Source organism: Hipposideros armiger, unplaced genomic scaffold, assembly GCF_001890085.2.
Source record: "Hipposideros armiger isolate ML-2016 unplaced genomic scaffold, ASM189008v1 scaffold_857, whole genome shotgun sequence".
NCBI classification, from domain to species: Eukaryota; Metazoa; Chordata; class Mammalia; order Chiroptera; family Hipposideridae; genus Hipposideros; species Hipposideros armiger.
Genome location: NW_017732207.1, coordinates 539,336 through 557,003, shown reverse-complemented (window position 1 = coordinate 557,003; position 17,668 = coordinate 539,336). Strand labels below are relative to the sequence as shown.

Below are 17,668 nucleotides of genomic sequence, written 5' to 3'. Positions count from 1 at the left end.
CTACTCTTCTAATCAAGGAAGAGGCCTATTTTGAGTGGCAATAAGAATTTCACAATCCACCACAGTTTCTTGTTTTCCCTGGATACTGGTGAAAATCAGGACCAAATAGAATACTCGAATTATCTCATGCCCACATTTTGAGAGTTAACTTTCCTGTTCTTTAAAAGACTCACTGTATTTTCCTTTTCAGAATATTTATTGCAGCTGCCTGTTTTAAATATTCTTTTCTTCTAACTATTCTCAAGCTCTTTTCTAAGGCACCCTACATATAAATAAATGTAAGTTAATTTCACTTAATTAAAGTGTTTGCTCCCAATGTTCTAGTTTCATAAGGCTCAAATGATACTGCCCTCCCAATGAGCCCAAAGCCTTTTTGGCAAACAGCTATTCAAGATTTTCCATTTTATTCAGCCCAGAGGCATTGCCACTGACTCTCAGTTTGCTCAGCAGTATCATTAACAAAAAGAGGTTCTTCAGGGAAAAACAAAATGAAAACTAAGAAAAACATTAGCAATTCTAGGAGAATAGAAAAAAAGAGGCAGTAAGAGTGGTTTTGTTTTAATGTATGGTAAAGGAAATGACATTCCTCTCAAGGATGGCCAGAAAAATGATAAACTTTTGGGTGTCTTCACAAATCGCCAATGTGATTTTTCAGATTATTGTTTGGTAATGAAAGAAAAGCATATGATGTATGCATAGCCATACAAGATATACTAAAGGAAAAGCCATGCCGAAAAGTAACTTAAATCTACACCCTTGTGAAGAGAAAGTGTCTTAAGAATAAAACGACACCAACGATACCTTTGCAGACCCCATGGTCAGGATAGAAGTCCTCTCCACAGTTGGGCAGACAGTGGCCTTGGCGCAGAGCCTGGGGGTGGATGCAGGCTGTACAGTGAGAGGCCCTGGGTCCAGAGCAGCTGGCACACGACTTATGACAAACTGAGGAAGAGAGTGAGAGGGGAACACAAGGGGACAAAGGTGACTAAAGAGCCCACCTCTCGCCTGGGCTCCTATTGTGCTAGAAAGCCCTCTCCCCTATCACACTTAATCTCCCTTCGGCTCTCACCAAACCAAGGGCAAGGATGTGTTGGGAAGTGGTTATATCGCCAGGACTGCCCACATTGTCCTTTCACCCATCTTTTATCCATGTTCTATTGATTATTCATTGGTTACTCTTTTTTTTCTCTTTTTTTTTAAATTGAAGTATATGGGGGTGACACAGTTACTCTTTATTTAGTGTTTGTGTTAAATGTTTTATATACATTTCCACTTTTAATCTTCATAGCGACATTATGAGATAGGAATTATTAACCTCATTGTACAGAGGAAGAAGCTGAAGTCAATAAAAAAATGTACCCAAGATTAGAGAGCTAATTAGTAGCAGGGCTGGGATTCAGCCCTAGGTCTGTCTGAACCTAAAAGTCCCTACCTGAATAAAGACGAGTGGAGGGCTCATAGGTCTGACTGTTGGGAGCACTGGAATTTTGACCAGCTTATCCACTAATTTATTTGTGCCCTGCACCAAGTCTGGGTCTCTCCAGGCCTAGTTTCCTTGGCAAATGCACAGTAATAGGTTGGACTAAATGATCATTTAAGGTGCTTCCAACTTGGACATTCTGGGATTCTAAGTAAGAATTACATTTAAGAATCTGACCACTGCATATGACAATGTCAGACACACATATCCCCTGCTTTGGTCCTGAATGCTAACAGTGGGTCATCTCTGACTCTAAGAGATAGATGGTACCATGGCCTGTCCTAAAGGACAGGAGTGAAACACTGGAAGAAAGATTATAGAGGACACTAATTAGGAGCTGGGAGAGGGGAATGTGGAAATCGATGAGACCCTTAGGGGCGGGATGCTGAGGAAAAGGGATGAACACTGGGTGAGTAAAGCGGATGGCAGACAAAGGGGAGGCTGACAGGAAGAGACTGAGGAACAGGTCTAAATATCCTGCCCCTAACAGATAGTAGGTAGAAGTGAGAGTGTGAGAATGTGAGGACTATCGAGGTGTCCTAGGCAAGGACAAGTTCCCAGAGTTGCCCATAAGGAAAGATACAAGTCAAGCAGATATAAGTTTAAATTTATAAAGTCTCAAATGGGAATGTTTCATAGTTTAGGTTGTGTAGGTCTGAAAGAAACAATATGTAAACAGCACATAGAGTCAAATTTTCACTACAGACTTCAGTTTTACGTGCTATCAAACTTGGTTTACTTTTTTATTTTTGTGGTGTGTTGTAGTTGCCATTATATGTGCATATAAATGCCATTTAAGGAACGATTCTGTCATATCTACAACCTAAGGTGGTGATAGCTTATAAGTCCCCAAGGACCGTATGAAGATCTTAAAGATGTTCCTGGCATTTCAAAAGGATCTAATGATCTCTAATGATGATTGATATGCCTCAGTCCTCTATGTAATCACTCTAGTCCCCCAACATCCACCCATAGCTCCGACTTGCATACCAAATACACATAGGTGCTATAATGAAAAAGCTATTCCTTTTAATTTGCTATTTTCCCATTATACACACAAATTTCCAAGTGAGCATCATACAGCAGCACCATGTAGAGCTGATGATGAAGATGATGATGAAAACGACGATGATGACCTGTGTCTTACCTTTGCATCTGCCGGTGGCATCAGCGTAGTACCCACCAGGGCATTCAGAAATGCACTTGCCGTCATGCAACACTGTCTTCTCAGTACAGGTAAGACATCTGGGACTATTGGGGCCACAACTCTTACAGGATTGGTCACAAGCTAAGAGAGAGGAACACCCATCAGAGAAAGTCAATAGTGAGCCAGGAGAGCAAAGAAGTCTATGCTTTACAACATCCACAGTGGGTATCGGCATCATGATCTCATTCTCTGTCTGCTCAGATGAGTTCTGTCTCCTTGAGTCCAACATTTCAAAAGACTCTGCACTTTCTGTTTTCATAGTTGAAGAACCAAAGAATTATTCATTGCACCAAGCATAACAAATACCCTGACTGTGAGGCACCCCCCCCCCGAGATATCCAATTTAATATGGGATTTAAAGTTTAAATGGCCTTAAAGGTAGAGATGCCAGATTTAGCAAATAAAAATGCCACATGCCCAGTTAATTTGAATTTCAGATAAATAATGAGTAATTATTTACTTTAGGGTCTGTCTGAAATATTTCATCCTTTATCTGGCAACCTTAGTTGGAGAGAGAACTCAGAAGCTCAGAGGTCTACTAAGCAAGGTCACGCTACAAAAACTATGTTGAAATTGTTGAACTTCACACAATCTTCCAGGATCTACTCATTCACTTATTCACTCATTTAGCCCCAAAACACTTCTTAAGCCCTGTACCAGGTACTGTGTCAGGGGGTTGAGATACAAAAATCAAATCAAGTTGATCTTTGCTTTAAGGGGCTTATGCGTTTAATAGAGGGAGACAGACACATGTAATATTAGAAATGTTACAGCTATCACTCAGATTAGTTTGTATAGGTACAATGAAAATTAAAAAAAAAATGTGCCTAGGGCAGGAGGTAGGAAAGGTCAAGAAAGGGTTCATATAAGAAGTGACCCTTGAGCATTGTCCTGGGAAGTGAGTCAGAGCACGGCTGGCTGACGGGAATGCACTCCTGGCTGAAGCAGTGAGGCAAGGAAAGGCCCGACCCTGGTGAAAGCCGGGGCTGCAGGGAAAGCGCAGCTCCATTCAGCTGCAAAAGTGGACAGGGCCTGATTATATAAACCTGTATGCTGGTCTCTACAGTCTAGTTTCTCATCCTGTGAAAAGAAGGCACTGGGAACCCCTGCCAAGTTTTAATCACAGTAGAAACAGCCATGTTTGGGTATAAGAAAGATCACTTTGGCTTCAATTTGGAGGGTAGTTTGGAGGGGTGAGGAAGGAGAATTTGGGGCCTAGTTGGAGGATCAGGGTAATGCTCATAAAATAAGATGACCATGGGTTGAATCAAGACTGTGGAGGAAATGATAGCATTGAAAGCTATGTAGGAGAAATTGTCTCTGATGGCTTCCAGGGGTCTGGCTTAGGGGATGAGTGATGCCACACACAGAGTGCAAGAAGGAAAGAGTAGGTGTGTGGGGGGGGGTGGGGGGTTATGATGAACCATTTTGGACAGATGTAGCCCAGTAAATAGCCTGATTTATAGTTCTGGAGCTCAGGGAAGAGGCCTGGAGGTTATCACATATATGTGGTTGTTGAAATCAGAAATGAGTTGATTTATTCAGAAAAGCATGAAAGATAAGACAGAAGCAGTGAAGGACCTGGACAGCACCAACATTTAATGGGGGAAAAAAAACTAGCAAAGGTGACCAAGAAGAAATGATATACAGGAAGGACAGAAAACAGGAGTGTGGTGGCTGAGAAGCTGACAGAGGAAAAAGTTTCAAGAAGGAAGCCATTAACGGCGCAAGGACAAATATAGTCTGAATAGCACACTACACTTAGAAATTGAGATGTGGGTAAACAATACCATAACCGTTTCAGTGGAGTCATTGGACAGAATGAAAGTGAAGGCCATGATTATTAACTGTTGCTTTAAAGGCTCCTGGCTGCAAATGGAAAGGGAGAAAGAAGAAAATAATTAAAAGGGTAATTATTGTTGTCCCTCTAATATTGTAAAAGCTCAATCAAGGCAAGTATAGAACCTAGGAAAGGTTTTTAAAAAGAGGAGAGCACTGAAAGAATACCTAGCATAAAAAGAGGATGTACATTCAAAAGGACAGGAGCGATTAGCCTTGAACACACTGGAGAACAGCCTCCTTTTCTGAGTGTGCAGGAGGGGAGGGGAGGGTGAATGCAGCTGCAGGTAAGTCTGTGACTCCATCTACTTTATACTCACTGGTTACATTCTTTAAAAACAACCAAAACAAACCTTCTCACTATCAGAGTATCAATGCTGAGATTTATTCTGTCTGTTCTCTTAACCCACCTACACCTCCTGAAAAATATTTCAACAACTTAAGAAAAAAGATGCAAGTGATGGGGTCAAAGGTTCTGTTCTGAATCCTGGAGGATTCAGCATCTCTCTAGAAGCAAACACGTAAGGCAAGATAATCTTCAGTAAATGGACAAAAGCAATGGCCTGCATATTGGAGAAAAAGAAAAATGACCCCCTCAATTCATAACTAGAACAAAGAAGCAAAAATAAATCTAAAAAGTGTCTTTCTTCCCACCCTCCAGAAAACTTTCTAAACTTTCTAGTTCTAAAACTGCATCGCAGGAGAACTAAATAATCTGCAAGGTAAGTGGATTTTTCCAGAAATAAAGAATAGCAGAAATTAAAAAAAAATTGATTAACAATACAAACATTATAACTCAAACATTTTAAGACCCACCTAAAGTAATCCTTAAGAGTATAATTTGTAAATTTAAACAAAATTATTAGGAAGATGTCATTTCTCCCAAAACTAACCTATAACTTCAATAAAATATTAATAAAAATTTTAGTTGAATTTTATTAGGAATTTAATAAACATTTTAAAGTCCATGAATAGCTGTCAATTTTGAAAATGAAGATGAAAGGGAGAATTTGCCCAATCAGACATTGAGATGTACCACAAAGTGAAAAAAATTAATGAAGACACAAAACAAAATAATGTGATAGTGTATAAGAATAGAAATACAGACTACTGGAATATTTCAGAGACAGACTTATGTGAATAGAAAACTTAATATTCAATAAAGATCATCAGAGAAGATTAGATTGAATTGCTAAATGATGTTGGAAAAATTGGATCATGAAAGGGAGAAAGATCAAACTGGATCCCCACTTAAACCCATAGCCATAACTGGACTCTAGATGGATTAATAACCTAAGTTAAAATAAAACTGTCAGATTAATATAAGAAAATGTAAGGTAATTCCTTGTGAACTTGAGCAGAACAAAAGGGTAAGTAAAATTCAAAAAGAGCAGAATTTTTAAAAATCCAAAAGTGAAATGTGAAAATAAAAAATGATGAATTAAAGATTTCTGCTCAACAGGGCCAGACGAGTGGCGTGTTGCTTAGAAGTTGGCTTGGGACACCAACTCTGAGCAGCAGGGCTCCGGTTCAGATCCCACATGGGGGCCAGTGGTGCTGCGCCCTCTACAGGTAAGATGATGAACGACAGCTTGGCCTGGAGCTGGGCTGCTGTGAGTTGCCAGTGATGGCGTAGGCTGCAGTGGGGCTGGCTGGCAGCGGGCGTGAGCTTTTGTGAGCTTCCGTGAGATGCCGTCCAATGGCTGGCAAGCGACTGCCTCACCGGGGAAGAGCGCAATGATAATACCAACATGGACCAGTGAAGCAATGTCCTCCACAACTAGACTGAAGAACAAAAGGACAGCAACTTGTCTGTTCCCCTTCCCCGATTCTTCAAAGCTGTTCCCCTCTCCCAACTCCCCAATAAAATCTTAAAAACAACAAAACAAAAAACAGATTTCTTTTTAACAAAGAGCACCATAATAGAAGTTAAAAGGTAAGAAAATGGGGAAATATTTGCATATGTAAGACTGACGAGAGTTAAAATCTATAACATACAAGGAACTCCATAAAATCGACAATCAAAAGGCAGCAAGGCCAACAAAACAATGGGGAAAACACATTAAAAAGCAATTTACAGAAGAGGAAACACAAGTGTCCAACAGGAGTTGAAGACATTCTCAAACTCATTAATAATCAGAAGAATGCAAATTAAGTGGGATATCCAGGTATACCTATGGACCAGAAAAAAACCTAATGCTTGATGATGCCAAATGGTGGCAAGGACGCAGAAATGAGAGAGCCCTCATGCTCTGGGCTATAGATTTTTGGTGCGCTACCTAGCACTACTTAGTCAAATAGAGAATGTTCAGACTCAAGATACCAACACTTCTGCCTGGAGTATCCATCCCAGGGAACCTCTCACATGAGTTCATATAGGGATATGTTCGAGGCTATTCATTGTTACTCTAGTGATAGTCTGTGAATGGAAGGAACCAGGATAAGTTCTGCTAACCAGGGCATACCACCGTCACTGGGGTATGGATGTGTGAGCTATGGTGGGTGGACTGTGCAGCAGTGAGAATCAAAGGGCTAGGTGATAAGCAGTATGGGTGAATCTTAAATACATAACACTGAGAGAAAAAAAGACAACATGACCTGTGTAACACAGCATTATTTAATGAAATTACACACACACATACACACACACACACACGCACGCGCGCGCGCGCAAACACACACACAGTTGACTCTTGTTGGGGACTCACCCCCCTGTGTAGTCAAAAGTCTGCATACAACTTTCAACACCCCCAAACTTAACTACCCTCGGTATCCACGAGGGATTGGTTCCAGGACGCCCCACAGATACCAAAACCTGAAGGTGTTTAATTTCTCTGTATACACTGGCGTAGATCAATGCATCCTCAGACTCCCAACTGCTGAACGAAAACAGTGCAGATATTTATTGAAAATAAAACAAAAACGTATAAGTGGACCTGCACAGTTCAGACCTGTGTTGTTCAAGGGTCAATTGTATTCAAAATAACAATACCCAGTTTATATGAGCCCATAAAAACAAAAAAGATAAAAATCAGTTTTCTAGGCAAGGGAGGGAAATGAGGGTAAAAGGAAGTAAGGAGAGAAAAAAGGAGAGAGGAAAAGAGGAAGAAAGACAGAGAGAATGGCTAATAGAAACCTCTGAACTCACTTTGATTTCTGTTAGCTAAAGTCAGGAAAGCCTTCTTAACAGTACATGTACTTAAAGGACTGAAGAATGAGGAGGCTTTGTCCTTTGAGTTTCCCCACCCTTTATATCTAATATTTGTAAAACTCAAAGCATGTACCACAGACAGACTTGGTTACTATAAATTCTTTCAACCAGGGCATACCGCCGTTTATAACAGGTTATGCTGGATTTTTCTCAGCATTTGACTTTGAGATTTCCACAGATATGGGCTGCTTGGTTATAAATAATTAAACCAACACCAGCCAGGCTTTATCTTGAATGGCACTAATCTGAATTGGAAATGAGTCGGTATTATCAGCACCAGACGTCTTAATTAACACTCTGATACCAATCAGTGACTTGGTTCACCATCCTTTTGGAAAATGTTATTTGAACATTTCTAAAGGCATTTGATACGAACTTAGAGAATGCTAACAATTTTATGGAACGTGTAAACATCAGTCTTGTCTAACAAAAGGCCCCCTGGTCAATGCCAGTGGCATCACAGAGTCTCTCACTGTGCTAAATACAAGGCAGGCACTCAGTAATTACCTGTTGATCAATTGATTGGTTGGCTGATTGTCGGCAGTGGTCCATCCTTCTGTTTGGAAGTTTCCTTTCTGATGCTTTGTTTCAAAATGTATACAGATAGTGTTTAGACGTGTATACTCTCTCCCTAAGCCACCTGTTAAGCAGTCTTCTTTTTTTTTAAATTCTTGCAGTCCACAAGGAGCTCTGGCTTTCTTCACTCAACCTCTGGGCTCAAGCACATTCCACCTCTCACTGCCTCCAGGCTCACACTAACCATCCCTCCTTTTAAATACATGCTTCCCTAGCAAAAATTGCTTTCCCAATCCAGATAATACCTTCTCAATAGCAGGTCAGTGTCACCACTCCTTGTCAGTGACAGTAGACAGCCTCCTTGGGGACTTAATGGGTAAATATCTTTAGACCTTTGGATTCGTGCAAATTGAACATCCACTGACCTTTACAGAATACATTTGGCTTAATTGAGCAGGGAAGTGATGCTAGCAGAAAAAAATGAAAATGCTCAGGCTAATGGCAGCCTTGTCTTTTCTTCCTTGTTCTCTCCTGAACCCACACAATAGCCACCTGTGACTTGTCCATATCAAGCGAGATTGTCCACACGAGCAATGCTGATGGATTTCTGCACAGCTTTCAGCAAGCAGCTGCCAAGAGCTCTCTCTCTTCCCTAAGGCAAGTACACTCTCAACTCTCAATGATAATTTCTGCTATTGCCCTGTTCAGTAAATAAAAAGAGGACAATCACTCAAAAAAGTTTTATGGACTGCACATTTTTATTAATTTAGTGAACTTGGATAGCTTTTTAAAAAGTCATCATGGTCTTTGTATAGGGACGACCATCATAGCAAACTCAATCATTCACTGTCAGGTGGCTGCCTGTCAACTTTGCAACGTCCACAGGGGCAGCTGAATAATCTAAAAGACTGATAAGAGGGCAGGAGGAAGGAGGAGAAGAGGAAGAGGGGAGAAGAAACTAGAAAAAGAAGAGAGGGGGAAAACAAGCAGATGTGCATCAGGGGCTATCACACTACAGTGAGGAGTAGAGCGGTTAAGCTCTATAGCCAGAAGACCCAGGCTTCTGCCTAACTCTGCCCCTTATTAACTATGTGAAACTATTAGGCAAGTTTTAACCTCTGTGTTTCATCAGGAAAATGAGGAGGATGATAATAACTATCCCATAAAATTGTTGTGAGGATTAAACACTAAAAATTTACATAGCACTTACTCTGTGCTGGGCACTGTGCCAAGTGCCTGGCCTATATGTTATAACTCAATCCTCTCACCAGCCTTCTGAGTTGGGTGTGTATTAGTTTCCCACTGCTATTGTAATAAATTACCACAAATTCAATGGTTGAAAACAACACAAAGTTATTATCTTACAGCTCTAGATATCAGAAGTCCTCTCATCAAAGTGTCAGCAGAGCTATATTCCTTCTGGAAGCTCTAGGGAGATTGATTTCCTTGTCCTTTTTCTAGAGACTTCCTGCAAGCTTGTGGGCCCATTCTGGCATCCCTCTGACCATCACTCTGACCTCTGCCTGCATCTCAGATCTTTTCTGCCTCCCCGTCTCATGCCTCCCTAATATAAGGACCCTTGTGATGACACTGGGCCCAGCTGGGTAATGCAGGATAATCTCCCATCTCAAAATCCTTAATTTAATCATACCTCCAAAACCCCTTCTGCCATCTCAGGCAGCATATGCACAGGTTTTGGCAATTAGAACACAGACATTTTTGAGAGGCCATTATTCTGTTTACCGCAGGTACTACTATAGCCCCATCTTACAAATGGGAATATGACCATAGATAGATTAAGTAACTTGCCCAAGGTCATACTTTCCCCAGCATACTTTCCTGCCTCTAAATGGGCGAATGGTTGGAAAGCACTTGGAATAGTGCCTGCCATAAGTAAGCATGAAACTGGGTTAACTCTTCTTGTTATGCAGCAATTGTTAAAGGTAGAACGGACAAGAACCGTTTCAGCTTTAAGTTGGTGGAAACAACACCAAAAGCTGCTCCTGGCTGGTCGAAAGTGTCTTTGTCACCATGCAGATTTGGAAGGCAGTCTGCAGTCAACAGAGAGTTTGGGATTTGGAGGAAGGAAGCCCTGCTCCCGTCCCTACAGCTGTGAGTCTGGAGCAAGCAGCCCTGTCCTCACCATCTTCATCTGTAGGCTAGAATGAGCACCCACCCTGATCTAACAACATGCGTGTGTGTGTGTGCGTGCATGTGTGTGTGTGTGTGTGTGTGTGTGTGTGTTGGGGGCTTGTACTAAAGGGGATCCCCCCAGGTGAAAAAAAAATGTTTTGTAAACTACTAAAACATCAACAATGTAAGCAGCCATCACCTATTTATTGAGTAAAAGAAACATTGGTTATTGGTGCTATGATTTGAATTGAACAAGGGGTGCAGGAAGAGAAAAAGATGCGTTGGCATGCAAGGTCTGGCACCTACCACTGCAGGTCCCCTGCTTGTTGTAAAAGCCGTTGCCACAGCTGCTCTCACAGCCGCCCTCTCTCAGCACTAGGAGGGGGTCTCTGCAGGCCAGGCAGTGCTTCTCGGTGGAACCCCAGCAGGCCGCGCAGGACTCATGACAGACTGCAGGCAAACAGCAAAATCAGTGAACAATCTCTAGTACAAAGGACTGGTTACAGTTTTCCCTGCAAAGGTTTTAGAATTTATAAGGAGGATATTGACTCCTTCACTCCTACGCCGCTATGTGTATATGTATACCACTGGAGAAACCAACCCCTCTCCCCCACAATAAAACTGTTTCTGTTGGCCAGAAATACAATTGCAGTAAATTATTGCTAGGACAACTGGAACAGGAAATCAGGGGCTTTTGAATAATGGGAATCACAGGGAAGGAAATCATAACTGTGTTAGATGAAGATGGTCTGTCTGATGAGATCAGATGGCGCTCCATCACCTTGTCATTAAAACCACACAATGAAGTGTCCACAGGATACCCCCTCCTCTCTCCAGCACCACCAAGGATCAGGTAAGGAAGGATGCCATGTCTTCTAGTCTTTCATTGGAGGACCTGGTACTGCTTGGTTCTATTGCTCTGTCCCATCTTTCCATCTCTCTCCTCTCTCTCTCCCTCTCCTCCACCACCCTCTCCTCTGTCCTCCCTCACAGCTCTTTCCGTCCCCCTCAGTCTCTGGTTACCCGAGTCACATCTGCTCTAACCATGTATCCTGAGGACTCACAGGCCTGTCTTTTCCATACACTGTAGGTTTCTAACTATAACTTATTCTTAGACCAGAGTTGTTCATGTAAGACTCCAAAATTTCCACCTCTTCCAGAATTTCATTTTTTAGCAGTATTTTTGCTTGCTCTTCACCTTAGCACATCTGTAAAGAGATGCCTGTTCTGAATGATTGAGCATATTCAGGCTGAACTCTCTATGGGTAACCCACCTACACGCTTGTTAACGCATCCTAATTTTCAAAATGTTTGCTTCACAATGAAAAGCAACCTATTTTGCAGACATATTCAGTCTGACCAAAACTGGTAGGAAGAATGCCTTTGCTGATTGCAAGTGACTTGGGCATTTGACTTCAGTAATTTAATTAGGCATCCCTTTGGAATCAGAAGAAAGGGTGCCGGCATTGCAAATCTCAAGATCCATTCCCCTTCTGTCTGCTTGAAACTGCACAGGAAAGCTTTAATTTCAGACAACTTCTCTCTCCAACAAATTTAGAGAAAATTACAAATTGTGTTAAGTGCTAGGAAGGGCTCCTTGATAAAGAAAAATAGTGGTGGGGGTGGAAGGGACCAATTTTAGGTAGATCCAAAGAATGAGAAGTGGTCAGCCATGGGGAGAACAAAGAACAGCACCAAGTTCTTGAAAAGGGAAGGGGTTTGGGTGTTCTAGGAACCAAAGGCTGTGCTCAGTGGTGATAGCTTGGCGGGGGGGTGGGATCCGGCAGAGTGGGGCAGGGTGGCCTGATTCATGACTGGAGGGGAAGCAGGATCAATCAAACTTGACCTGGGAGACCATGGGAAGAAATTAGGATTTTATCCTAATTGTAGTATGAGGTCATGAACAGACTTAAGTCATGATCAGATTGCCACGAGCCCTGATTCAGATTTTTCAATGCTCTCTCTGGCTGCCATGTAGAGAGGGTTTTAGAACCTGCACACAGGCAGAGGGAACATGTGTAGTCTGTGCTAGGTAAGAGATGACAATGGCAGAGATGGTGGAAGGTTATGTATTATCTGGTTCCCTCATGAGGCCATAGGCTTCATGAGGGTGAGGCCATTTCTATTTTGTTAACTCTGTGCCGAGCACACTGCGTGGTGCTCTACTAATGTCTCCTGAGTGACTTCATTCATATTTAACACCTCATTTATAATTTATAAGTGGTACATGAGAATAATGCCCGTATTAGGATAATTTACTAACACTACATTATAAGATGTGGATGCAAAATTCCCAATAACAAATTCTACCTTTAACAAACATGAAATCTGTCTGTCATTTAGTTATCCAACGACCCTCCAATTAATGACTATCATCATCATCTGAAGTGTCTAACACTGTTCATGCCTCTGACTCATTGACTCAGAGTTACTACAAAGTTGTTGCCGAAACAAATAAACAAACAAGAAACCCAGTCTCATGTCTAAGAAGGTCCACCAGGCTGATCCGTCTATCAATGTTCAGAAGCACCGATGATATGCAAAGAGCTGTGCTAGCCTGCGGGGCCTTCCCAGCCAGCCACAGGTAAGCCATGTTACCTGAAGTCTGCCAGAGCAAACATTTAATCCACCCCATCACTCAAGCGCACTGCATTGGTGGCATTGGGCAAACTGCATTGAAGAGTATGTGCTGGGGGTGGGGGGTGGGGATGGTGGGTTTTGAAACTAAAACGACAACTGGAACTGGATCACAAATGTCAGGCAGGCCTAGGGGAGGACCTTGGGCTTGATCCTGTAAGATTTTGAATCAGGGCAAGGGAAATTACTGGTTTTGTTTTTTGAGAGTTTACTCTGCAGTGGGGACAGGAGAGAGTAATTAACTCAAGACATCTTTAAGGGGCAAAATCATCTTTTTCCAGGGGGTGCAGCAGAGACGAGAAATTAAAGCACAACGGCCTAGCTCACTTTGGGGACTGGCTGATGGCAGCGCAGACATTCGGCTGCACTGATTCTGTTAAAATAGTACAAATACTTCCAAGCTGGTTGGTACATGGCTGTTGTACTGCCCCCTTCATGAAACTCTGGCTTTATCCCTGGGAAACTGGCGGACATCATGCTCCAACAAATGAAAGGTCTAGCATAGGGGAGGGTCTTGGATCTCCCCTCCTTCTAACCTATATGACCTGTGCCACACTGCTTGTGAAATATTTTTAATCTTGCCCCTGACATTGCCAATTAGAATGGGGCCAAAGCATGAGCAGGTTAGAGGTTCCAGACTTAGGGATGGCACGCAGGCTCATCACCAAATTGAGCCCTACTTATCGCTTCTGGCCTGACTTCTGCTGCCTCCCTCACGTTCCCCGATACTATGAAGCTGGGTGCCCTAAGCATTCTAGGTGCCTGTTTGTGGGTTCTGGATGCCCCACACAGGATTGACCCAGCCAGCAATGCCTCTGGTTCCTTCCCTAGCCCCTGGAATCTTGTTTATATTTCAGAAGCTTCCTAAGTCTTCACTACTTCTGCAAAGCTTTGCTGAACTTGTGAAAAACAAAGTTGGTCCCTCTTTCCTCTAGGTTCCTGCAGCACTTTGGACACACCTCTCTTATGCTATATAATCTATCTACTAATTATTCAGCTACAAATTGATCCCCTTTGATGGAATGTAATATCCTCCAAAATAGGAGCTATGTTTTAGTTATCTTAAACCTCCAGTGTCCAGATCAATGTCCGGTGCACAGCCAATATATATTTAATATATTATTAAATATATGTTAAATGAATGGACAGAATTTTTTTATTGGCTATAGGGACTCCATTCTATCAGTTACCTTCCACATGGAAACAACTAACCATAAGGTCATAGTCTGAAGCTATAACTTTAGATAAACTTGAGGCTATAAAATCTACCTAATAAATGCTAGTGTCCAGATCTGCTTATGATGATAAATACTTATGCTGCATCCATTCAGAGTAACCAAATGTGATGCTGGGCCTTCTCTTTTTTTCCATATCAGACAAACGCCATGTTCCATGGCCAAGTAGGACAGTAGAAGGGATTATTTCAACATAGCAATATGCTGAGCTGTCATTTCTTTCTTTTCTTTTCTTTTCTTTTTTGAACTGTCATTTCTTATAATGACATACTCCCACTGCGTTTTGCAATTGATTTCTAAATTCTAACACTGAACATATGCTGCTGTAGATAATCTCTTCTTGCAGGCTTATTTTACATGTGGCTTTTATTACATTTGGGTTATTATGAAAAATAAAAGGTTACTCTCTGACTTTCCATCATGATTTCTCTTAGTGATACATTTCAGATCACCCAGGATTTGAATTGTACATTGTGAAACTTGTGGCAACATATTTAAAAAGAGGGCGCATAAAGGAAAGGCATCTTCTTATCTCACATAATTTATCTCACAGTCGATAATTTATTTGGGAAAACTCCTGAATTTTCTGGAACAAAACAAGACACATGTTTGGCTTGCTGAGCAATTCATTTCAAAATGAAAAGGAACAAATTACTTTTCTTTTGGCAACTATATATTGAAACCTTACTCTAAAAATAAGAAACTCTTTTCGTGCATGATAATTTTGAAATTAAAGATTGCCTTAATATTTTTTTGAACCTGTGATTCTCTAAGAATAAAACGTGGCCTTCCAGGGAGATGTCAAAATAAGCTCCTCTTAGGGGCCACTTCTGACTTTCCAGGACGCCTTCCCAGACCATGCAATGGATACAGATGCCCATGGGCTCTGTCTGCAGTTCAGACTGCCCCTCCGGAGAAGGGGTCTAGGTTTCTCATCTCTCCATGATCTTTTGGAATAAGTTTCTCTGCCATTACCAGTGAGGCATCAGTAATAAGGCAGTTCAGGTTTCCAAACTGCCAGGAAGTTTTCACTTGTAACTAAACAGAAACAGCTCAAATTCCAGGGACAAGCAGGCACCCCATACACAAGTCAAATTCCTTCATGTAGTTCTTTATCCATTTTGTGGCAACTGCTAGCTTTTGTTCTCATCTCACAAGTGAACAAGAAGTACTTGCTAAGTTTTAAAGTATTATTAGGAGACAGTGGGTAAATTTCCCATAAAAAGCTCTTGTTGGGCAGAAAAGTGGGACTAGTAATACAGTTGACCTTTGAACAATCCAGGTATAACTTTCAACTCACCCAAAACTTAAGTTGTCCCCAGTATCCATGGGGGAGTGATTCCGGCACCCCCGCAGATATCAAAATCTGAGGATGCTCAAGTCCCCTATATAAAATGCCACAGAACAATGCATATAGTCAGCCCTCAGCATCCTCGGATTCTTAACCTCAGATGAAAAATGCTGTTCTTGATTGGTGGCTAGTTGAATCTGTGGATGCAAAACCTTGGGATACCATGGACTGAATGCCTATTTATTTCAAAACAATCCACAGCTCAAAACTGTGTTGTCCAAGGGTAAACTGTATTTGTTATACCTAATTCATGGGGATATGGTGAGATGACATATTTGAGAAAGCATAATGGTCATGTGAGTGGAATACCCTGAAAGATCCAGCAAATCTTGTTTCAACTGGCATGGAAAGCAAAGCAATTACAAAGGCGGCAAATCAGAGCGCAACACAGACAACAGAGGAAAGGACAGAAAATATTATGGGAAATGGATGTGTAAGGTGACGTAGAAAAGGAGTAAATGGAAGTAGCAGAGCCCTCACACTCTAGAGCTCTTTCCTTGCAGTCTTTACAACACATCGACAAAGGCCCTTTGGAAAGTAACTGAAAACAGCTTGGTGAGAGCCTGGATGCTGGGCAGGCTACTCTCCCCTGCCCCCATCAGAGCCCCACAAGATGCCAAGGCTACTTGCCTACGGAGTGCGAATGCCAGACACATTTAGAAGGAGACCTTCATCTGAATAAGCATCATTTTTGATCCTTTTTCTCCAATCTTCTGTCCCCTACCAGGCTAGGTCTTTGCCGTCTACCTGCCCCCTGTGTTAACTGGTGCCTTGGCAGCCTGAGATAGGGATGCCTGGTCTCCACATGTACTGAAAACCCATATGGACTTCATATGGGAATTCATAGTAGAAAAAATACAAACACATGAAAGAAGTCTTCAGCGTCATGAATAGTCAGATAAAAGCAAATTAAACAGGAGAACAGCAACTAGATGCACTGGATTAGACATACACATAGCAATATGTATGTTTCTTAGAAATAGTGCTAGAGAGGAGAAAAAAAGCAAAAGAATGGTTCTTTGGTGTAACAAATGTCACACTCTGGTGAGGGGTGTTGATAATGGGGAAGGCGGCTACACATGTGTGGAGGACAGGGGGAGTATGGAAAATCTCTGTACTTTCCTTTAGATTTTACTGTGAACATAAAACTGCTTAAAAAGTAGTCTTGAGAATAAAAACAGAAAAAGAATAAAATACTCACCTGGTAATACTTATGAATATTTAAAACGCATGCATACAAAGCCATAAGAGAGTGTACATACAAAAATACAAATTAAATTGCATTATAATAGTTACTTAAGTGGGGAGCTGGGGAGAAGGGAAATCAGCATAGATTAGGGGAATAAAAGGAATAGATAGACAGGTAGAAAGACAGACAGACAGATAAGCAAGAGAACAACCTGTCCCAGGCAAATGATGAAAATGGGCCATGAACTGCTAAGCATAATTAACTCAACTATCTTTATACAGAGCCCAAAAAATAATAAAAGAAATTAAACAAGATTCCATTTTACATCAATCAAATTGACAAACTTAAGAAGAGTCATAAGACCTAGTGTTGACAAGGGTGGTGGAAGTAGACACTCTCATACATTTCTAGTAGGAGTGCAACTTACAACTTTTTGAAAAGAGAGTAATATATTAATATGTGTCAAAACTTTAAAATGTGCATATACACACTTGGATCCATAAAGCACATGTCTAAGAGTTTACCCTAATCAAATATATTTACCACAGTTTTTATTAAAAATGTTGTTTACATCATGGTTATTTATGATAATGAAAAAATTAGGAAGAAACATCAAGCAATAGAGGATGGGCTGAATAATACCTTGCATAGCCACAGATGGGAAGTTATACAACAAAAGAGATGCTGTAGGACAACAATAAATAACATGGCGAAAGTAGGCAGTAAAGCTATATACAGAGTGTGATTTGACTTTTGAAAAAATAAATGCATTTGTGTTTGTGTATACAAAACACATCACACACACACACACACACACACACACACACACACACACACACACACACAACAATTCAAAAATTAGGAAGACTG

General features: G+C 41.3%; 1 protein-coding gene across 3 annotated transcripts in view; it reads right to left on the bottom strand.

Moving 5' to 3' along the window:
• LOC109374692 (extracellular matrix protein FRAS1-like) overlaps positions 1-17,668 on the bottom strand; it is a 320,228-nt gene that overhangs the window by 92,019 nt on the left and 210,541 nt on the right. For 2 of the 3 annotated variants that reach the window (XM_019629458.1, XM_019629459.1), the window contains exons 15-17: positions 10,693-10,836; positions 2,628-2,768; positions 802-942 (exon numbers count right to left, since the gene is read on the bottom strand). In XM_019629458.1, coding sequence (XP_019485003.1) covers positions 802-942; positions 2,628-2,768; positions 10,693-10,836 — 426 coding nt within the window. The remainder of the gene's footprint in view (positions 1-801; positions 943-2,627; positions 2,769-10,692; positions 10,837-17,668) is intronic. The other variant, XM_019629460.1, reaches the window with a different exon arrangement.